Here is a 22357-nt window from a genome sequence, read left to right on the forward strand (position 1 = left end):
CCGACCTTAGCTCAGTTGGTAGAGCGGAGGACTGTAGTGGGCAAAAATCCAACAGGTAAATCCTTAGGTCGCTGGTTCGAATCCGGCAGGTCGGATTTTTTGTATTGTCTTCCCCCTGCACGTGGCCAACCCAAAAGGGACAATTCCATGTTCCATACAGTTAAAACTGTTTTAACCACCTCAAAAAAACAGAGTCTAGATTTCTTTTTGCTCACGGACATTAGACAAAACAGGAGTCGCCCCTGACCCCTTGTCATTGAATTGGATTTGGTTCCACCGCGTGCTGCCCTGGCAACAAGACATGATTTGATCAGACTGGAAAACTGTTTGAAGACAGTGGTGAATTTTAGACCCATGGATGCGGGAAATGGAAATGACACAAGGTAAATATGAGACGAAACTATGTTTCATGAGATCATTGTCTCTCCTTATAAGGTTAATTTGATAAGATAAAGTGTGCGAGGTTTACATTTGTGAGTTTTGGTAACATTTTCTCTTGCATGAATTCACAATGTCTTTATTGCAGTTCCGCTCACCCTAACATTTTATCATAAAATCCTTCTCTTTTGTAAAAAGTTCACTTTGTAAGAAATGTACCGCTCTCATTTTTCACCACTAGATGAGGCAGAGAACCTGACCTGACCAATCAAGTATTTATTTCAAAATCCAAGGTTCAATCTCCCACTCAAAACAAATGAAGCAGCGGCACACACATACAGTACAAAGACAGTGAAGCAACGACGAAAGAGAAACAGCCTGCTGACACCCAGAAAAGCGAAAGGCAACCCTGAAATTTTCAAAAAACTCTGGCACCAAGGCCCCAGCTGCGTTAAAACCCAGAAATGGTTTCTGTTTGTTAGTTTTAAATCACACCGTATCCCGTGAACCACTGTCTCCACACAAAGGCCCCATTCCCCTCCTTCCCACCATGCACCACTATCCTTCCATCTTTAAGTCACTCTGACATTTTTCAGCTGCACTGTAGCCTATTTTAACTCTCTCTCTAGCTATCTCTCTCTTCTGACAAACTCTGCTAGCAGAACCCTCTTTTCAAAGCCATTTACAGGACAATCTCTCCTTTTCCACAGAACAAAAGCTCATTTTTCTTTAAAGGTATATACTTTACACGATTTGGGCATCTCAAAAATGCCCATGGAAATGAATAATATACACAAAACCAGTGTGCACCAAGTTCCAAAAACACAAATCAAAACTTGAACATGGCCAGATGGGCTGTCTTGTCCCTATGAAAACCTATTACATGTTGTATTATTTACCCAAAAAATAAGTTTCTTTGTTCTCTTTCTCCATGTACAAAGGCTATTTCTATAATTAACTATGGTATTTTTCGAGGAAAAATCTCAAAAAAAACAAAACAAAAAATTCTCATGCTTTTTGGTGGGCCCACCGACCCATTCGTATAGAATAAAATAAAATCTATCCTTCTGATAAATACACCGGCCATCCTAGCTGTCCTCCATTATAACTTCCCCATGCAGCCGCATTCACCTTGGGGTAGAGCAGTTCCTTAGCTGGCAACCCGATCGCCCAAGGAACTCATCCGACCTGTTCTCTTCCTATTGGCTCGAAACCCTTGACCTCTTGTAGGACCGGTCCAGCTTATTGTAAAGCGAGTCGAGAACCTGCCACGTGGCGTCTCCTTCTTTCATGTGATCGTTGAACAGTAGAGCCCGCGCGACCGCCGGGTCCCACAAGTTTTTCTGGATGGTGGACAGATTGGTCGCCGCGACGTGTTCCAGGATTCTCCCTAGGTTGCCGACGTCCCTTTCCGACACCGTGAGGGACATTTCTGGCCAGTTCACGGCAGAGGAAAAGGGCAACCGGATACCGTCCGCTATGATCACCGGGACGCAGCCCAAGGCCACGGACTCAACAAGCCTCGGGCTCCAAGGGGCCCACCCAAGTGGACACAAACAAAAGACCGACCGTACGATTTCTGACTGGTAACCAGCGAATCGATGTCTTTGCAAGTAAAACCTCCGGTCTCCATTGTATCTCCGCCAAATTTCCGTCCTCACCCTCCTGGAACCGAAAAAGAAGACATTAACATGGATAAACACGTAATTTTCCATGCAATGATTAAATACCAACTTCGAACATGATTGAGACTTTGATTTTGGAACTTACTTGCTGTAAAATTTTCCACTAATGTTTTTGGGGTGGACCTCCATTTTGCCCCTGAAAAAGACCATGATGTCTCGGTTCCCGGTCAACGGAGCTTTCTCTAGGGTCTTCCGTACACTTTCCGGCGGAATATAAGGCGGTATGAGAACATTTTCAACATCCTGACAAGGGTGCTTGTAATTAACCCCGAAAGTTTGTAATATTATCGAGTTCTTCAGAAACTCCGGAATCCCATCATCAATAGCTCTATCCTCCTTCAATAAGAAAACTTTTAATTATAAAACAGATTAAAGGTTCTTCAAAAAGACATTCTTTTGAGAAATTATTTTTGCTTACCATGGCGTGGAAGCAAGCTCCATAATCATGGGAGGCGACGAAGATGTGATCGAAACCTAGGGAGCGGTTCCAGAAAGGGTAGTTCGTGGAGATAAGTTGGATAGCGGAGGATAAAAGAGAGCGAGCATGGCCAATTGCAGGGAAACCATTAACAGTGCTGAAGTTGCAGGCGACATAAACAGGGACAAAAAAGAAATCAGCTTCGTAAGGGTCGAATGTTCTCAAGTCGTAGGTGTTCATCAAGGTTCTGTGAATTGCCACCTCTGAGGCAAACAAGTGGTTGCTGCATCGCTTGTTGGAAAGCCAGTCTTCGTTGTATTCTGATGGTAGTTCATAGACGTATATCTTCAAGTCTTTGAACGAAGCTGCCAAAGGGAAAACAAAGAAAACATTAAAAACATTGCTTTCAATAGAAAAAAAAAATGGAAAAGATTAGTCAAAGAAGAAAAAAAAAACCAAACCTGGGTCTTTGTGTTTGGATTTATGACTAGTTTTGTTGACAGATTCAAACAAGACACGAGAGGCTATGGAGGATTTGGAACCAGAAACTCGGGTTTTCGACAAAGGGATTGGCTTGTTACTAATGAAGAAAGAGGTGAGAAAATAGAGGGTAAATGAAAACCAAAGAACCCATTTGTAGTACTTGAAAAACAGGCTTTTCTCATGTTGTCTGCCTTTGTGTAATATCCTCATCTTCACATAGAACCCTCTGTTTTTCTTCTTGGGTTTCTGCAGTTCTGAAGCCATCTCCATTTAAACCCCCACCCCCCTCCCTCAAAACACAGAGACTTAAACAACAAGCTGTAACAGACGATTTTTCCCCTCGGAGGACGATCAAGCTAAAGACAGTTGAGATGGGGCTTTCGGTTTCTGGTTTTGGTTGATGAAGTACAAATTAAGATAAACAGAGATTGAAAGATAGATACAGGTTGGTTGACACTTCGTTTTTGCACCCAAAAAAATCAAACAAATTCTTCCTTATCTTATTGCATAACAAGTTTGGTTAGGTTCAGCTTTCATCAATGGAAAAAAAATTAAAAAAAATAATTACTTTTAGAAAGACAGACAGAGAGAGAGAGATTCAGAGAGGTCACATGGCGATGCAGCAGAATGGAACTCGGCGTAGGTCTCGGTTTCTATGTTCTATTTCTTCGATTGGTTTAAATGACAGGACTGCCCTTGTTGGAAGTCCTTTGTTAGGGTGGAATGGTACGAGGACGTTTTGGTAAATAAATGAAGATAGTATCGTGTTAACTGATAAGCCTGCTGTAAGCATTGGATTAATCAAGGTGGCTGCTTGGTTTTTAATGAAGTGGTACCTGGCTAATTAAGTATGGTGGGTCCTAGTGGTTAGATTGCTTTTGATCAACGGTTGAGATGTCTTATGCTGTTGATTTGAAATCACTTGAATGCTCCTGCAATGGTTGGAGGGAAGGGTTTGTAATATTTAATGGGTTCTTAAATATGAAATTACTGCAGTTGTACATTTTTTTTTTAATTTTATGAACTAATTCATTAAAGGGGGAAATTTGGAGTAGGAAAATGGTTTAGCAATTAATTATCTCAATTTACTTTATACTCAAATGAGTTTTTAAATTTCTATTATATTCACAAAAATCTTTAATATTAACAAAAAATTAATTATTTTCAAAATTAACATCAATTAAAATTTTATGTCAACCTAATATACAAATTGGTTCACTTATGCCATCACATAACAAGTGATATGATCTAATGATTAAATACGTTAATAATCACGTGATCATGTAAGTTAGATAAATCATATGTCAATTAACATTAGATTTACTGATGATTAGTTATTCATCAGGGTTAAGAAGAAATCAATTTTTAAAAATATGAAAAATTCAAGTGAAAATATAATCATAATTCATGTGTTTTTATATTATTTGAGAAAAGAATAATGGAAGAGGGGGTGCAGCACATGAATAGAAATAAGCCAAATGGAGAGTTCCAAAAGGACGTGGACAAAAAATTTTTTAATCGTAAAACTAATTACTCGCATAAACTTATTCACGTAAGATAAATAGTCAAATTTGGTCTTTAGTTCCGAACGATACTAGGATTTGTGACATCTTACCAACCATACAATGTTCGAAAATAAGTCTTTATCCGCGGTTAATTTAATAATTAGTATCAAATTAGAATATTAAGAAATAAAATGGCAGCCGCATGCCACTAGTTAGGTTGAAATATTCCCATTTTTTTTATTGGCTATTAGTCTTAAAATTTAATGTAACAAATGCATAACTAACCCTATGCTTTGACTAAAATATATAGTGGAGGAATTGGTCCCTTTCGACTTCGAGGATCTGAGACCATAAGAAAAGAATAATTTTGTTGACTTTGGGCAATCTAGAGATTGAGAAACTGAAAAATGTCAGTTAGAATGGTCCTCACCTTATGGGCACCTTTAGAAGGGATGATAATAAGTAATATGTAAACGGGTGTGTGAGATTATTTAACCCGTTTAAGTAGAATTAGGTATTTTATAAACGGGCAAGAGTATGTCAACGGGTGTGTGAGATTATTTAACCCGTTTAAGTAGAATTAGGTATTTTATAAACGGGCAAGAATATGTAAACGGGTGTGTGAGATTATTTAACCCGTTTAAGTAGAATTAGGTATTTTATAAACGGGAAAGAGTAACGTATGGATAGTAATTTTAAGATATTTGTTATTTAAATTTAATTACAAGTTGTGAGTTTTGAAATATTTATTTTAATTTTCTTGTTTTTTAATACATATATATCTCTTATAATTAACAATTTATTTGTTTTAATATATAATATATCTAAATCTAAAATTTATTTTAAATTTATTAATCTAATTTTGACTATTGAAATATATAAAAATATTTAAAATTTATTATTTATTATTGATTATGGATCGAGTCAAGGTCTACAGTGATGTTTATTTTATTTTTAATAAAATAAACAAGTTCAAATTTTAAAAAAATATTATTAATCGGATTTGGATAAAATATGGGTATTATATTTTATAATCAAATTCAGATAAAAGTATTTCAAAATTAGTTAATATTGTATCCGTTGTCATCCCTAATCTTGTGCTGCTTTACTTATAGTACCAATGGATTACAATAATTAAATACCATTCATTAAATAGTAGCAAATACTAATATTAACCTCTCTATCCTTGAGGTGTAAATATGGCAGAGAAATCTTTGGTTTAACACATTGAAAACCTGTTTGCCTTTTTCTGCCAATCATTTCTCACAAACAGTGCATGATTTCCATGGCCACTCACAAAATCATCAACAACCCCAAAAAAAATGCTTCTTTTTTGATTTCGATTGCTTGTTTGTTGTTGTTTTTTTTTTTTTAAAGAGTTTCGTACACGGCAAGGAGAGAAAAAGCACAATCAATGGAGGACTAGAAAGTTTTCGCCTTGATAGGAACATGAAACAGCAACAGCTAGCTATATTTAGGTATTATAACAAAAGAATTAATTATTAATTACGTAAGGTTTTAGTTCCTAGCCACGTATAATAATCGATATGGTCTGGCACTAAGCTCGTATTTCTTACGTCTTTTTCTCTATTTATCTTTTATTTTAATTTTCATAAAAAGTAATTAATAATTAATATTTAGAGACGAAAGAATGTGAATTTTTTAATCTCTTTTCATGAATTATGTAGTTTTAATTAAAGAAGATAATTATGAGTTAGGCCGTAAGGGGTAAGTATGAATGATGAAGTTGCTTACTAATTAATTGCGGGAGGTGTCCATTCCTTCAACATCATGGTTGGCCCTTTGGGTGCGTTTCTCCTACGTTATCTGTACCATCAAGGATTTTAGACCTTTAGTTATCGAAGGAAAATTTAGTGGCTTACGTATGAAGGCATTACGGGAAGCGGACGGTGAAATTCTACGGTAGAAATAACTTAATTAATTGAATTCGGTTATTAATCGATTAAAAGAGATAATTTATTTGATTATTTTGATCTAAAAGTGTTTAAAATTTAAAATTAAATCGACCAAAGATCAAAACCTAACCAATGACCAAGGACTAAATTGACAACAGTCTTTCTTACGTATCTTAATGGTAAAGATTAATTGAATTCGAATAAAAATTTTTTTATATATAATTTCATCTCGACCCTATAAATCAAACTATGAATAATTTAAAAGCAATAAATGGAAATAATTTTTTTTGTCACATAAATGACAAGAAAATCTTTGAACTTTACTCATTTCTTTAATTAAAATTTTAATTTTTTATAATAAAAGTAACGGTAGCCAAATCTAATATTACATTTTATTTGAAGGAGAATGCAATTAAACAGTTCCTCTATGAAAGCAACATTTGTAGACACTCAGAAGTGGGAAGCAATCACTTCAAAATTGAAATTGAGATTCCAAATTCAAATCAAGGAATTACTTTTAGGGTCCCACCAAGACAATACCTTGACTCAAAAAAAAGAAGAAAAAAACAAGTAATAATTCATTGTTGATGAGGCAATGGTTTGGACAATTAGATGAGTTTCATCATCATGGGTGGAATCATGATCCTTTTTAGATATCAGCATCATTGTCATTGGGGTTGGTCCTTGGGGATAAATTATGCTCCTTCAAAACTTTTTGAATGCCTTTAAAGAAGGTAAAAAGGAGGGCTTTTCCACCTTAAAATAATTTGCATTTTGTTTGTTTTCTGATTGATTTGGAAGAATATGGAAACTTTGGGTGGTAAAGGGTATCACAGTTACTAGTGAAAACCCTATTTATTACTGATCATGGCAATTCTCTTTACATTCTATCTCATTCTATTCTGCAATATTTGAGAATCACTGTCGATATACCTGGGTGTTGGTCCAGGACAATCCTTTGTTCCATGGTCGTGGGATTGTTTCCAACCTGTACTAGCAAAAGCTTCAAAGATGCAATCATGGATTCTCCCCAGAGGCCACAATTACCCCTCCTGTCATCCTCATCCCTTCTTGTATGGTTTTACCTTCCTAGTAGTTCTATGTACTACAGGTATGTTCATATCCATGAGTCTTGAGGGTGAAATTTTGTAGCTGGAGAGAAGGAAGGAAAAGCAGATGGAACTAGAGGTATACAGCAAGTGGTGGAATGCAAAGCTTGTAAAGTCAGTGATCATGGCACTTTTGAGTTCAAGATTTTCATACAAAAGATTATTCATAAACAAAAGGTAAAAAAAAGTGAATCATTCAATTAAGAAATACAGGGACCACTTTCTGAGGGGATGAGAGCCCTCCTTTGTATGAAGGGAAACAATCAATCAAACCAAACTAGAATATCCAGGTGGAGAGGAAGCCTGTTTTGGGGCTTGCATCCTTTCATGTAATTGCTCTCATTGGACCATCTGGAAGACTGGGATCATTGCAATTAACCTTATAAAAAGGCTGAAACATGGAGGCCCCCTCTTTTCTTTAGTGTTCATTTGGATCATATCCCTCTGACAAAATAATCTCTTAACAAATTTTTGCACTCCTGGAGATAGTTAGAGCCAATAATAAACCTGTCTAAATGCTGTCCTGAAAGTTATGAAAGCATTGAAGAAAAGGGTCCCCCAAGACCGCGTTGGAAGACCTTGAATCTAAGCAGCTGAAAACATTTTGTTGCGGCCACTGACCCTACTGCCTTTGCAGTGTGAGCTGTCTGAGAACATGCTAGGCCAAATATTTGTGTTGGGGAGAGGAAAAGAATGTGCTGAATTATTGGTAGAAAGAACCTTTTTGTCAAAGGGGACAAATATACAAGCATATTGCCATGTTTCCATGTACTCATGGGAGGGGAACAGTGAAGGCTCGGGAAAATTTATCGAAAACAAGGAAGCTCATTGTTCATCGTGCACTAAAGCATCTTGCTTGACTCGACAAACTACTGTTTTGAAGCACTCATAAATGGTAATTCGGATGATAAACCAACAATATCAGATTAAACCTTAGAGATTGATCCCAACTTGATTCTGCATTCAATGGATTTCATTAAATAGCACATATATTTATATCAACACATCAACTTGAGATTGTAGTCCTTTTTCTTTTGCTTTTCTGGCATTTGTTGGTTCTGAACTTTGAGTAATGAGTTTGAGTGGGCTGTGTGCCCCCACCTGGTATCTTTTTAGAAACCCAAAGAGGCTATAACCTTGCAGAGAGATCAGAAAAACAAAACCCAAGACTACTCGTTTATGGACCTTCATTGAACCCACGAATCCTTCTTCTGAATGGCCTTGAAAAGAAAGAACAGACTCTACTTTATGGACCTTTGTTGTTTTGTACACAACTAATGGGTCCTCCTTCATCTTTTTCCCGCTGGGCTCATTTTGGAGATGGGTCTTCACAAGTAAGAAATGAATCAGAAAGTTAAGCCTCAAGTTTTCATCCATTTTATGAACTAAAACAGACTCTTGGGCTTGGGTTATGCATTTACGTACCCAGATTCCCAAGGCAAGGCGCAGGGCCGCAGGAGGTCTGTTGCAGGGAGGGCTATGCTTATTGCTGGTAATTAGCAAGGTAAACAGCTTTGACAAGACCCAGATAACAACTTGCTTAAGCAGGTTTGCTGCTTGTACAACCTATGCAAACTAACTTGTAAGTTAGGATCAAGAAACATTGTATTTCTTAAGATCGTTTAATTCTGTTTCTTTTCTCCCAATCTCACTCATTTTCTCATCAGGAAGCTTGGAAAACATAAACAACACAAAAAGCATGGCCTTCAGCCTTTCAACATCTGATAGCAAACATCATATAGGGAACATGTGCCATTCCCTTAAACATGTCCCAGAAATAGTCAGGTTGGGAATGATTTCTAATGATGTTTTAGTTGACTTCGGTTCGTCCTTCCTCCTTTCTTTTTTCTCCTTTTACACTTTGGGTGATGAGCAACCTTTTGGAAAAGCAACACCAACTGATAAAGAACATAATCTACCTCTTAATCTGTTCCTCGTTTCTAGGATTCCATGTCGTTTGATGGAAGCCATGTGCATGATTAGATCTTAGTTTAACTTCTATAATTCCACATCTATGTTTCCCATTTACAAAAATTGCCGTGGTATCTACTGCCATTGCTTTCAGGAATGCCTGCAGGAAAAGTTTTATCTTCTAATCAGCTTTTCCTATGGGAATTAAACACCATATCAGGGTTACTAGCTACTAACTAGTAACTAGTCCTTGAACCTATAATTTTCAGCCATTTTATACACAAACTCTGGTTTTTCAGAATATATTTTCCAGAAGATTGTGCTAATGTCCAGCAATGAAAGAAACCAAACACAGCACCATGACTCCATGAGGTGTACAAAGCATAGATCTTCGATCATTTCTGTTCTGTCACATGCCACCAAACAATGTGAACAATTGCGCAGAATATTCTTTGCCACTATAGAAATTCACCCCCCAAATCCCTTCCGCAATAAATGGGAGTTAACACGAAATCTGTTGGAAAAAGTTCCCTAGCACAGTGAACTTGAACATGGATAAGGAAAATGTCTTTATTAGTGGGATTGTTGCACAGCATTGCCAGTGAAATACTCCTTGTGACATATCCAACAAATTCAATTATTGGATATTGATTTGCCTAGGCACGTGCCCTCTAGTTTTCATGTGAATTTGCTCATCTGATGATCATTACAAGCTCCATTGATTTCCAAACATGTCGGCCTCATGCCATATTGCTGTCAATCTAGAAAGTGACTGCATCTTTCTTATTGCTTTAACCACTAAAGAAATTGGTCGAGAAAGGGAAGACAATACCATATCTTTACCAGCACATGTACACACTGTATTTCTCCATAAGATTTATCTTCCAATTTCTGAAGGTTTTTTCCTCAAATAAAGTATTTGTATACTTTTTGTTTCTCGTTCTTGGATAAGAGTATTTTTATCTGATAAACTTCAAGTTGACAGTTAGTAAATATCTCAGCCTCATAATCAACTTTTTCCCTTTTGGGGAAACAACAAAAGGAAAATATAGGTAAAATGCCTAAAATGTTCACCTAAAATGTCCATTATTAGAGACAAGTGAAAAGGAAGGTCACCAGTAACTAATAACAATAAAAAAATAAAAAATAAAATCCAGTTGGCCACATTAATTAGACATTGGGGCATTAATCAGACTTCCAAATTTGTAGATTAAATTTCAGATTTCCAGCAAAAATCCAACTTATTTCCCTAGATAAAGGGTTTGTTTCGCAAGAGAATAATCTGAGTTAAAGCAATAGGGGGCCTTAGCCTGGAACCAAAACAAAGACAAGTAATCCATCCCTGTCAAAGTTTCTACAAAGCAGCCTACCAAACATTACTCTAATTAGCCCTTATCATGCTATACCGCAATTATTTTATCCAACCGCGAACTTTGTTTGTCTTATTTATAATCCTTTCTTACTAACAACTCTTCAACAATCCCAAGATTTAGATCAACATATCCTGTTTTTCTTCTTCTTCTCCTGTCCAGTTGCAAGGCCTACAAAGGAAAATACCAGGCTAGAGTTTTTCTTGACCAATTCTCTTTATTCCAATTTCCATAGCCTCAGGACAAGCGAGGAATTGGAAATCATGGTTGAAGAAGCAATGGGCAGCGTCTCGATCAGAAGAGGTCTCAAAGGCCATGAGTTGTTGCCGTTCACAGTACAGTTCCTTAGAGGCCGATGGTTTGCACTGTTTGCCTCCTTCTTAATCATGGCTGGAGCTGGTGCAACATATTTATTTGGCACATACTCCAAGGAGATCAAAGCTACTCTTGGTTATGATCAGACGACACTCAATCTCTTAGGCTTCTTCAAGGATCTCGGTGCTAATGTTGGGGTCCTTTCTGGCCTTGTTGCTGAGGTAACACCAACTTGGTTTGTGCTCCTACTTGGGGCTGTACTCAACTTTGGAGGCTATTTCATGATATGGCTAGCTGTGACCGGAAAAATAGCCAAGCCAAAGGTTTGGCAAATGTGCATTTACATCTGTGTAGGAGCCAATTCTCAGAATTTTGCAAATACGGGAGCTCTTGTAACCAGTGTCAAGAACTTCCCTGAAAGCAGGGGTGCCATGTTAGGTCTCTTGAAGGGCTTTACAGGGCTAAGCGGAGCTGTCATGACACAACTTTACTTGGCAATATATGGAAATGATTCAAAATCTCTCATCCTCCTTATTGGGTGGCTTCCGGCTGCAATTTCAGTGATATTTGTATACACAATTCGGACAATGAGGCCTGTTAGGCACCCAAATGAGCTTCGAGTCTTCTACCATTTCCTCTACGCCTCGATCGTGCTAGCAGTTTTTCTCATGGCATTAACTTTGGCAGAGAAACTGCTCACTTTCTCGAAAGCAGAATATGCTGGTGCTACCACAGTGGTTTGTTTCCTTCTCTTTGTCCCTCTCTTTATTTCCATTAGAGAAGAATTAGTAGTATGGAACATCAAGAAACAGCCCATAAACCCTCCAAACGAGATAGCGGTAGAGAAGCCAAAAGCGGAAGCAGTTGAATCAAAACAAGAGGCTTCGAACCTTAGTTCCCCAAAACAAGCTGATGAAAAGGCAGAAAAGTCTTGTTTCCTTACCATTTTTGATAGGCCTGACAGAGGAGAGGACTACACAATTTTGCAAGCAATGACAAGCATTGACATGCTGACTCTGTTTCTTGCAACATTTTGTGGACTTGGATCGAGCTTAACAGCCGTAGACAACTTGGGGCAGATCGGTGAGTCGCTTGGCTATCCGAATAAAACAGTAACTTCTTTTGTGTCACTTGTTAGCATCTGGAATTACTTCGGGAGGGTCTTTTCTGGGTTTGTCTCCGAAACCCTGCTTGCAAAGTATAAGCTTCCGAGGCCACTCATGATGACAGCAGTCCTTCTGCTTGCATGCATTGGCTACCTCCTGGTCGCCTTTCCAGCCCCAGGTTCACTCTATATAGCGTCAATAATAATTGGATTCTCATTTGGTGCGCAGTTGCCATTGCTTTTCGCCATCATTTCTGAGCTTTTCGGCCTAAAGCACTACTCTACATTGTTCAATTGTGGACAATTGGCTAGTCCTCTTGGGTCATACATATTCAATGTGAAGATTACTGGTTGGCTGTACGATAGAGAGGCATTGAAGGATCTTGCAGAGAAAGGTTTAACACGGTCCTCAGTGAAAGAATTGACTTGCATTGGCACTCATTGTTACAGGGTACCGTTTATAATTTTGGCTGCTGTTACATTCTTTGGAGCCTTGACTTCTCTGATTTTGGTGGTGAGAACTAGGAGTTTCTACAAAAGCGATATATACAAGAAGTTCAGAGAAAATGCTGAGAAGTTATGATGCAGGAAAGAGTCATTCGGCCTTGGCATATGATATAGAATGGCGGTGAGACTGAACTTGGTTCACAATTGATTCAGGACTAATGACACAGTTGCAAAGTGGGTTTGTTCCCATTTCATTTCCCCTCCCCTTGACCCGGATGGTTTCAAAGGCATTCCCACCTTGTCATCTGTTTAAATTTTTTATGTACAATTACTACCTCGTAATCTAAATTTGCTTTCAGAAAACATTGGAGAGTGCTCGGAGGGGAATGCTTATTTCATTTGGCTTGTGATGGCATAACTTTTGGCTTTTATCATTTGTTCATATCTGCTCACACTTTTTTGTCAGCATTACATGACAAAAGAAGCCTCAGTCTCAGCCTGACAGCCACCCTTTTTCCCCAATTCACAGATATCTTCTTCCTATGTGTAAGAATCTGTGATTCACGGGTGGGTTGTTGGCAAGTGGCAACTTGTGATCTGGTGGATTCGGAAAACACTGCATGACTTTCAAGACTTCCAATTTGTTTGTTAGTCTCCACAGCATATGGTTTTATGGAATTTAAACTGTTCTAGTTCTAGGTGTGGTTTTCTTTTTCAGCTAGAGTGGGATTTTGCAATCTTGGTCAGCCATGCCAAGCCAATCCAAAACCATCCACTTCCCAGTCTCCACCTCCTAGGTGCCCTCTGGCCCATTTCCCATCACTCATCCCCACATCAGGGATGAGATATTATTGCAAGAAACATGAATCTACAGAGAAAAACTTGTAAACAAATAGCAAATTGCAAATGCTTGTTTAGCTGTTGACTATAAAAAAATGTAATACTATAATCAGATCAAGTCAAGTCAAGCCATAACCAAATACCAGCTGCCATTGCAGCATCAATTGTGGATCAAATACAGTACTATTTCAATTCATCCGAAGAAAACGTAGATCTCGTCTGGCATTACGTTTAGCAGTAGTTTAATGGATTCATTTCTCACGTTACTCAACAGCAATGTCAAACTAAACCTTAGTATAGTACTATAATATATCTTCTTCTCGCTATATTATATTGCTCCTAGTAACGATCTTCCATAGCTCCTCCTCTATCTATGGATGTTTGAAGAAAACAAGAAGTTCATGTGGATTTAATATTGAAACTTAGCTGTGAAATCCTGTCACTATCTATATTATATTTTGCTAATTGGTTCCAAAATATTATATACCTATAATGGTCCTCGTTTTATTAATGGGTTCGGTCCATCTCCTGTCAAACCCAAAGCATTTGCTTTCCCTTTGTAGTCGTTGAGCTTGGAATTTGGCCCAAAGATAACAGGCCAGTTAACCCAAAAATTCTGGGCCTGTAACCGGCAAACCTCCACATCTTTCAAAGCGCTTGCTTTCTCATGGTTTTGGCGCTAATTGGCAACCATAAAAGGCAAAAAGAGAGAAAAAACTAGAGAAACAAGAGAGAGAAAGATTGCAGAGACAGGAAGTTTATCAGGGTGTGCCTTGTTTTGTTTTTGTTTGAGGTCGAGAAAAACTGAGATGATGGATATTGATGATCCACTTGATTTCGAGAAAGAAGACCCTTTTCTTATTAACCCTGTTGTTTCCAAGAAAAGGTTTTCATTTCTTTCGCTTCAATGGCTGCTACTCTTCTTTTAGTTTTTCTCTTTTTTTCCCAATTATATTCTCTTTTATATTCCGAGTTCTTATCTGGGTAGTTTTTTTTTTTATCTTTTTGTTGTAGAATTTGATGCCATTTGGGATTTGGGTTCCTAGGGTTTTGGGTATATGTGTTTATTGTTATTTTCAGTTTGAATTTACACTTATGAAGTTGATTGAGTATCCATCTGTTTGAACTTGGTTCATTTCCTTAAAGATGGAAACTTGTTCAAAAATTTTAGGATTTTTTAATTGAGATTTCAGAACGCATTTACGTTATTATGATTTTGCTCTCCCATTTATGTTAAATTAATTTGATCTCTGATGATGAGAACTGGTTAGAGCATTTCCAGCGTATTGAGTGTATTACTATGTTCAGTTTTTAGTAGTTATGCAATTCGATTTGATTCTTTGCAATTATGTTCTATGTAAATGTTATTTAGGAAAAAGCTTATTGGATTAGATGATCTTTTGAGCGAACATTACAAGGAGCAAAGCAAACTTATTGAGAAGGAAGCCAAGAAACAGACAAAAGCTCAAAAAAGCTATGATTCTGATGAGGATAAAAATGGCAAAGAAGCTAAGCTTTCAAGTCTTCTTGATGATTGCCAAGAACAGGCATAGAAAATACCTTTCCTATTTTTATTAAAAAAATTTATGTTTTATTGTGTTTTTCATTTTTTTAGCTTGACTGAAGTGCATGTACTCTTCTTTTATAGATGAAAGCAATGAGCGGTGAGGAAGAGTTGTCTGAGTGGGGCATATTCGTCTTTGGAGAGCAGGTGCTTTCATGAATAACATTAGTTTATCCTGCTTGATATTGTGCTCATTTACTGGGAGAACTTCTTCCAAGGGACCAGATTTTTCAAATGACTGAAAATCTCTATTTTTGGTTTCTCTATGCAAATTACAGAAGACTTCACCACTTTTATCTTTTCCCGAGCTTGGAAGTTGGTCAATTTTGAAGTCTTTCATGAATAATAGGCTCAACTCTCTGGTGGGGCTTGCTACAGAACAAGGTCTTTAATTTTCTTGTACTTTCTTTCTCATTCTTTTTTAAATGCTTTTTTCTACTTTCAATATCAAGTTGTAAATTGCACTGACTTCTAGTTTTTTATAATATGCATTCTGTTCAGCCAGAAACGAGGTTTCTGTGTGTATCACTGACCTCTTTCATGTGTTCTTTCCAGAGTGCTCTTTCCTTGAAGGGTTATTGATAAATGGGTGGCTCTTAAAATTGATCTTGAAATGTGGTCGTGTAGAAAAATCAATAGCTGCATGGACCTTTTCTTTGAGTGAGTATATTTTTAACTCCTTGCCCCAGCTTCTTCATTTACCAGTCAGTTGATGTTTATTATGTGCTTATCTCTTGGTTTTATCAGTTCTGTATTCATCAAAAGAAGAGTTGAGGTCATCTGCTTGTGAATTCTGGTGTTCCATTCTTTCATCAAAAGTTCAGGTAATAGATATTTATTTTCAAAGACTGAAAACTAAATTTTGATATACACTAAAATAATTACATTCTACTGTTTTGGGTCTTTGAATTAATTATTGTTTGTCGGCTGTAATGCTTGTCCAGGTTGGTGTGCCACCCATTGTAATTGACTGGTTCCCCAGCTATCGTGAACTAAAGAGTGCCCTTGAGATATATGGGTTTCGTTTCAATTTTTCATCCAACATATCTGTTAAAAACAGTAAGCACTATTGTCTATTTGCCAGCTTCTAGTCCATTTCATCCAGCAAATAAATTTAGTACTCTTTTATTTTTTGTAGAATATGACAGACATCTTCTACGTAACAAGTTAGTATGCATGACATAGGGGTGCCAAATCTGGAAACTCAAAGGATATAGGTGCTAGAATACACTTATGTAATTAAAGAACTAACACCTGTGTTCTTTTAAAAGTAAATGTGATCCCAAAAATAGTTTAGAGAGTACAACGACCCAAAATAATGAACCAATGAAGACTTACGCCCATCGTACCATAAAATAAATTAACCTGCGTACCCCGTTCCCAAGTCCATACCATGTCCTGGAGCGTACCACGTTCCTGATAACTATGTTTTAATCATGAAAAATGCTATGACTTTTCAGAATATGTATTGCTTACTCAAATCTGATTTGTCAATTAGTTTTTTGAGGACATGAACCATTGTAACTACTGATTATATATGGTATAATACCTTGCCTCCTTTCCTATTTACATTTCCAGTGACTCAAATTTTGAACACTTTGTCATCTTACTTTGCATATACTGTGCATTTGAATTCTCTCTTTTCCTCTATCCAATATATTGTATTCAATGATTTAGATCTTGAGTTAACATGCTTGGGGTCCATGCCTCATTGGAGTTGTGGTCTTTTTATCAATAATAAAGGATTATCTTCCCATCTTATCTTTCTCACATCAATTTTGCTGCTTAGATTCTGTTTGTAAAGGGCCACCTCAAAACATCATAACCTGGATCAAATTTACAGCTGTATGTTGTCAAGTAAGGTATGTGAAAAATGGAGCTTCTGATCTCAAAGTATGTAAGTGCATTTTATTTAATGGATTTTTCTTGTCGTTGATCTGTAAGTTGCATGCAACTATTAGTGCTAACTAGGGCTTAACATGTAAAACAGAAAATGTTGAATTGCTCCCACATTTCTTCCTCATTAGTTTGAGATTAACAAAATTTTGTGTTATATGTTTTTAAAATTAGTCCCTTAGTGTTATATTGCTGTTTGAGACATACCAACAAACGAAACCAAATGTGTTTGTTGGCTTTCCTAAAAGTTGGAGGTTGCACGCTACATTAGTAATATTATGTGTGATAATCATTACATGATGCTCTCACTATGAAGTTTTTGCCCTTGTTCTCAAATATTGCTGATTTTGAAGCAGTATGACATTGGTTCTCTTTGCAGGTGTAAACAGTCTGTTTTTTTGGCATCAGACTGTCAGGAGCTGGCAGAAGTCATCATTTGTCTATTCTTAGACCGGCGAGTTCAAGGTCTCAATGTTCTTATGAGCAACTGTCTGCAATCAGTTATCAGTTCATTTACAGAAGAAGAATGGATTAACTGTTATTGTGAAATAGCAAAATCTCTTGCCTCAAGGTTATTATTCTTTTCTAATAGTTTCTTAACCTAGCCCCATTCACCTGCCACCCAATGCTTGAGTGCGTATTATTGGTTACGTTTCACTGATTTCCCTTTTGCTGTTTCTTTTTTGCTAGTTCTTTTCTTATGCTTGCCTGATATGAATGCAGAGTTCCTATGGACTTGAACTGCTTGCGAGCGGTGCAATGCATTTCAGGAGTCGATCCTCGTTCCAAGCATCTCAGAAGTGCTGTTGCCTTCCAAATTCTGGTTAATTGTTTTGAGAATGAGGTAGCCCTCTACGTTTTACATTATATTCCTCTGGATTTCTGTACACTTAGACAACTATACTTGCTTGTTTATTAGTCTCCAATGGAATGTTCTTATTTTCTTGCAAATCTCTTTCTACTCACTGTTACAATTATCATAACATATTGTTTTTTATGAACTAATGCATGTGCTTATGCTAATTGTTCATGTGATGTCATACCAGCAGCATCCAAAATATAGTAATTGTAATGTATTGTTTGTTTAAAACAGTAAATCAATAAGTTAATAACCATTTTTTACTCTTAAGTTTGATTTTAGCATCATATTCTGAGTGAAGCGACAAGTACCTTAAATTAGTGTCGGAAATGAGTTTAGAACCTTACAGATTGACATTGCCATCCTTCTCAGGTTACTGATGAAGAAGGAATCCTGACTTTGCTTATCTCAATAAACGTGAAAGAAAAGGCCTGTGATTTTTTCAAGATGTACCTCTATCTGGTTTTGACTGAAAATTGGCTTCAATATGATCCAATGTTGAGAGATAAGCCAGTGGTTCGTGAAATGTGGGGTCTCTTTCTTCGAAACTGTTCTTGCCAAATTACCAGCACAGACCTGAGGTTGCATGCATCAAAAGTATGGAACCACACATTCCTCTTATCTAGCTCTGACTCTGGTTGTTTTCATTTATTAATTCCTTCGATCTTGCAGGTTCGTAACAAAGCTGCATTTCTTCTACAAGGCGCTGGCAACAATTAATCAAGTATAAGTTCTAATCCATCCCCAATAAAGAATGTAGAGATGTTAGATACTGAAAGTAGCCAAAAGAAGTTAACCTGGCATAATTTGGGGTTTGTGGTAAAGACATATTGTCTCTTTCTCTGCCTCTTTCTCCCTTTCTTAACTACAATTGATGCTTGGACAAGAGAGCTTGAAATCCTTCAAATCCATTTGCTGGTGTTAGCACCCTCTAGCATATTTTGGCATGCATCAAGGCATTGCAAAGCAGAGAAATTTCTTTCCTCACAGATGGAGAAACGAGGGGTTAATAATTTATTTATTTTTTGCTGCTAAATACTTCTCGAGTACTGTACTCTTTATTGCGCCCAAGTTACTGTGAGGAAAGCACTTCCTGACTTCATATGACGAAATTCAATCTTTGCAGGCAAGGCAGATGGGCAAAGCTGCAAAAACAAAAGCAGGTGCAGTGTTTACAGAATCATGCAGATTCAAAAGCAGGAGATTTTGAACACGTTGACATTTTCAGAATATCCCATTTCTACATTCTGGGGTTATTCAGGGATCAATCCCATTCAGTGGATCTATGTATATATAAGTTTAACAATGACTGCAAGCCCTTCCTCTTTGTCACTTTGACTTGGGGGATATGGAGGATGCTTGAGATTATGAGATGTGTTAGGTAGTGCAACATATAAGTAGGTAAATGTTTTTAACCAAATGTTCACTCCTTAATTATTGCTACTGTTATTTTTTATTCCAAGATCTAGCACTTCCCTTCTCTTAAGACAAGGGGGTATGCAACTATGCAATGGAGCCTAATGCTTCATCATTGAACTTTTATTTTTGTTTCTAACTTCCATTTAAAAAAAATTTCTCTACTTTAATAGTTACTTAAAAAATCAAAAGTTATGTGAGAGAATAGGATTCGGGTTATATTTGATACATTATTAATGTATAAATTTTATATATTTTCATGAAATCAAATGTTTTTATCTTGATAATAAATAAATTTTATAAAGAGATGAAAACAAGTAGAGAAGTAACAGCGAGTAAGGTTAATCATTTGTTTCTTTGACCTAAGTACGAATTAAAAGTTAAGAATTTTAAAAAAATTTAAAAATATTTATTTTAAAGGATTTTTTTAATTTTTATTTAGGCAAAACAAGTTCTTAAGCAAAAAAGGGAAAAAAAAGATTGAAAATGCCAAAGGAAAAAATATTCTTAAGAAAAAAAAGGAAAAAAGAAAAAGGAAAAAGGAAAAGAAGGCTAGGAACAAGGTTCGGAAATTTAAAATTAGCTTCGGGAGCAACGAAATGGCCTTTTGTGATTTTTGGCGCTTTGCTTTGGAAAGCCGTTAAGAGCTCCAAACCTCTTATTCCATAGTATCTTCTCTTTTGCCTTGCTGCTTTGCCTTTGTTCGTTTGCTTTCTCTCCTTTTTCTTTTCCTCTTTATTTCCCTCTTCATTTCTTTCGTTTGATCTTTCCCTTATTCTCTGGGAATCCAATCCTTTGTTTCACAAATCAAAGTAGAAATAAAAGAAAGATTTCAAATTTGCTTCTTTATTCTTCATTCTTAAAGAACAAAAGCCAGTTCTTTCTAAATCTTCCCACTTCATTCTTCAATTTTCTTCTTTTTTTTTTTTAATTTTTTGCTTTAGTCTTCCTCAACCTATCGAGTTTTGGGGTTTTCTGAGACAGATTCTGGGCAGAATGGGTGGTGAAAGAATGGCGAAAAGATCATCTTTTGGGAGCATGATGAGGAAGAGATTGTCTGATATCACCAATTCACAGACACAACCCAAGCCTTCATGCCAAGAGGAAAAGCCTCAACAGATTTCTGCTGCTACTGAAGACTACATTAATCAGTTAATTAAGGTATTTTCGAATCTGGGTCTTGTTTATTTTATGTTCTTTTTGTAATGCTAACCTTGGGTTGTTTGCGTTTGAAACAGGAAAAGATGACATTGATGAAACTTATTGAGGAGAGAAAGTATCCTTTTCTTTGTTCTATCAAGTCTTACGTTTTTTTCTTTTTTTTTCCCAGTTTTCTGTCATTAAATGAATGGATAGAGATTTTTTTTCCCTTAATTTGATTGAACAGTAAGATTATTGAATTGAGTGGAACTGAATTGCAGAATCTGAGAAACTGTTTGCAGAAGTTACAGCTACAGAATTGGAACCTTGCTCAATCAAACAGCCAGATGTTAGCGGTCTGTTGGCTTTGTTGATTTTGTTAAGTATGATTTCATTTCTCAAGTATTCAACTATTAATTTGTTATTCATTGTTTTTTGCTGGTTTTTCAGGAGCTTAATTTAGGGAGAGACAAGGTGAGTTTGTTCGGAAGTATTCACTCTTTCAGAAAATTGGTGTTTTGCATCATGGAGTTTTAAACCTATTTCAATTGGTATAATTTGGTGTCAATCTTTTCAGGTGAAAGCTCTGCAGCATGAGCTTGTATGCAAGGATGCTTTACTCAAAGCAAAGAACCTGGAAAAAAAGGTTAGCATATTACCTTTTTGTCATTAGATTTAGAGTTAAATAATGTTACAATGCACCAATAACTATAAGCAAATCTAGATGTCTGAGCAGCTGCATCCTTACTTGCAAGAACTGGACAAATTTACTGCCATTTGTTGCTAGTAGGATTGGTGTGTGCAATCCTTTCACTTTCAATGTGCCTACAATGGATAATGAAATTTTCAACAAGAAAAGATTCTTGCACTTCAGCCTTTTCATTTTTCTATTACGAAAGCAGGGAAAAGCTGATATCAACTGTCAAAACACTGGCTTACTGGGGGAGACTGGGGCGCAGGCAGCTGTGGAATGCATACAGCCTAAAGCTAATGATGATGACAAGCCTTCTAACCGCAACAGAAGACGCAGTACTAGAAGTCAATGTAATTTTTATATTCTTAGATGATGGATTTGCTTGAATCTTCTAGACTACCTTTTCAAGTTTTATTTTTTGTCTTTTTTATCTCCTCTAAATCTGTTATGTTGACATATGAGATCTGTGAGCTATTTGCAGCAATGGGCCCTTCAACTACAAGCCAAAGAGGTGCAGATAAAGAGAAGATTGAAAGCAAAAGGTCAGCTAACACATCAATTACTTGACAGAAGGCATTTTAACTGTATTCATTCACTTGACAAGCTTTTTATTCTTTCCCTTATCTTGCCCCATGGACCATAATTTTGAACCTGTAACTTGCTACTGTCCAACACTGAAAACCAATTTTATGGGATACACTTTAGGTTAGAGTTCTGAAGTACTGCACGATTCTCTTCCCTCGAAAGAATTTTAATCACCCCCCACAGCTTACCTACCTTACTTAATAGAACAAGTCTGCTTTTTCTTACCATGTAGGCGTTGTTTGAGAAGGCAATCTGCTAGGTTCAAATCCCAAGAGCGAGAACCTACAAAGAATCTGTTTGAGATTGAAGATGTTAATTATGCAGCCGCTCAGCAACTTGATACTCCAATGCATGAAGATGATCCAACTCCTTCATTAGTTTCATCCATTACAAAGGAAGAAGCTTGCAACCCAATGACTGGCAAACAAATACTGAAAAGACCTTCATTCGGAAGACCATTACGCAAAGCAGCTGAGAAGGTGCAATCTTACAAAGAAGTTCCACTTAATGTTAAAATGAGGAGAGAAGACTGAACAGCAATCATCATTCCTCATATTTCCAAGAATCCCTTCATGTTTCTGGTATCTTCCTGTAAACCTATGTATTGTTGTTTGTGGCACTTACATTATTTTTTCTCTTTTTATTTGGGATGATTTTTAAAGTTACTGTAAAATGAAAAAAGGGCTTGCTAATTATCAGTGAACAAATCTTCATGTGTTCA

General features: G+C 36.7%; 4 protein-coding genes and 1 non-coding gene across 7 annotated transcripts; 4 read left to right on the forward strand and 1 right to left on the reverse strand.

The window, feature by feature from the left end:
* TRNAY-GUA (transfer RNA tyrosine (anticodon GUA)) lies at positions 1–95 on the forward strand. Its single transcript has 2 exons — positions 1–37; positions 60–95. It is a non-coding gene; the product is annotated as a tRNA-Tyr (tRNA).
* Positions 96–1078: 983 nt separating this feature from the next.
* Positions 1079–3609, reverse strand: FRA8 (Exostosin family protein). The gene is given in 5 exon segments (XM_007016806.3): positions 1079–1607; positions 1610–2043; positions 2149–2399; positions 2482–2846; positions 2943–3609. Coding segments are annotated over 5 exon segments (1392 nt in total). The 5' UTR covers positions 3235–3609; the 3' UTR covers positions 1079–1557.
* Positions 3610–10778: 7169 nt separating this feature from the next.
* On the forward strand, positions 10779–13005 carry LOC18590962 (Major facilitator superfamily protein). The gene has a single exon (XM_018126461.2). The coding sequence runs from the start codon at positions 11039–11041 to the stop codon at positions 12776–12778; it is 1740 nt and encodes a 579-aa protein (XP_017981950.2). The 5' UTR covers positions 10779–11038; the 3' UTR covers positions 12779–13005.
* Positions 13006–14169: 1164 nt separating this feature from the next.
* LOC18590963 (actin protein 2/3 complex subunit-like protein) lies at positions 14170–19263 on the forward strand. 2 transcript variants are annotated; one of them, XR_001929160.2, is made up of 13 exons: positions 14170–14368; positions 14855–15029; positions 15131–15193; positions 15325–15430; positions 15602–15706; positions 15794–15870; positions 15991–16105; positions 16836–16908; positions 17322–17513; positions 17666–17786; positions 18174–18398; positions 18474–18620; positions 18928–19263. XR_001929160.2 is itself a non-coding variant. In XM_007016809.3 (13 exons), exons 1-12 carry the CDS (start codon positions 14292–14294, stop codon positions 18519–18521), a joined length of 1377 nt encoding a protein of 458 aa, XP_007016871.3. In that variant the 5' UTR covers positions 14172–14291; the 3' UTR covers positions 18522–18525; positions 18928–19263. The 2 variants fall into 2 exon arrangements, 1 of the variants encoding a protein (XP_007016871.3); XM_007016809.3 differs by having other exon boundaries at positions 14172–14368; positions 18474–18525.
* A 638-nt stretch (positions 19264–19901) lies between these two features.
* Positions 19902–22357, forward strand: LOC18590964 (shugoshin). 2 transcript variants are annotated; one of them, XM_088809480.1, is made up of 8 exons: positions 19902–20378; positions 20456–20493; positions 20605–20713; positions 20808–20831; positions 20935–21003; positions 21257–21401; positions 21533–21593; positions 21869–22357. In XM_088809480.1, exons 1-8 carry the CDS (start codon positions 20214–20216, stop codon positions 22167–22169), a joined length of 912 nt encoding a protein of 303 aa, XP_088665606.1. In that variant the 5' UTR covers positions 19902–20213; the 3' UTR covers positions 22170–22357. The 2 variants fall into 2 exon arrangements, with proteins under 2 accessions (XP_088665606.1, XP_007016873.1); XM_007016811.3 differs by having other exon boundaries at positions 21260–21401.

The sequence above is a fragment of the Theobroma cacao genome, chromosome 9, assembly GCF_053813885.1.
Source record: "Theobroma cacao isolate CCN51 chromosome 9, ASM5381388v1, whole genome shotgun sequence".
NCBI classification, from domain to species: domain Eukaryota; kingdom Viridiplantae; phylum Streptophyta; class Magnoliopsida; order Malvales; family Malvaceae; genus Theobroma; species Theobroma cacao.

Coding starts and splice junctions, on each gene's coding strand:
- LOC18590964 (XM_088809480.1), top strand. CDS start 20,214: ATGGGTGGTGAAAGAATGGCGAAAAGATCATCTTTTGGGAGCATGATG. Junction 20,714..20,807: donor CAAACAGCCAGATGTTAGCG/GTCTGTTGGCTT, acceptor CTGGTTTTTCAG/GAGCTTAATTTAGGGAGAGA. Junction 21,004..21,256: donor CAAAGAACCTGGAAAAAAAG/GTTAGCATATTA, acceptor CTATTACGAAAG/CAGGGAAAAGCTGATATCAA.
- LOC18590963 (XM_007016809.3), top strand. CDS start 14,292: ATGATGGATATTGATGATCCACTTGATTTCGAGAAAGAAGACCCTTTT. Junction 15,707..15,793: donor TGCATGGACCTTTTCTTTGA/GTGAGTATATTT, acceptor TGGTTTTATCAG/TTCTGTATTCATCAAAAGAA. Junction 16,106..16,835: donor CAACATATCTGTTAAAAACA/GTAAGCACTATT, acceptor TTTGCTGCTTAG/ATTCTGTTTGTAAAGGGCCA.
- LOC18590962 (XM_018126461.2), top strand. CDS start 11,039: ATGGTTGAAGAAGCAATGGGCAGCGTCTCGATCAGAAGAGGTCTCAAA.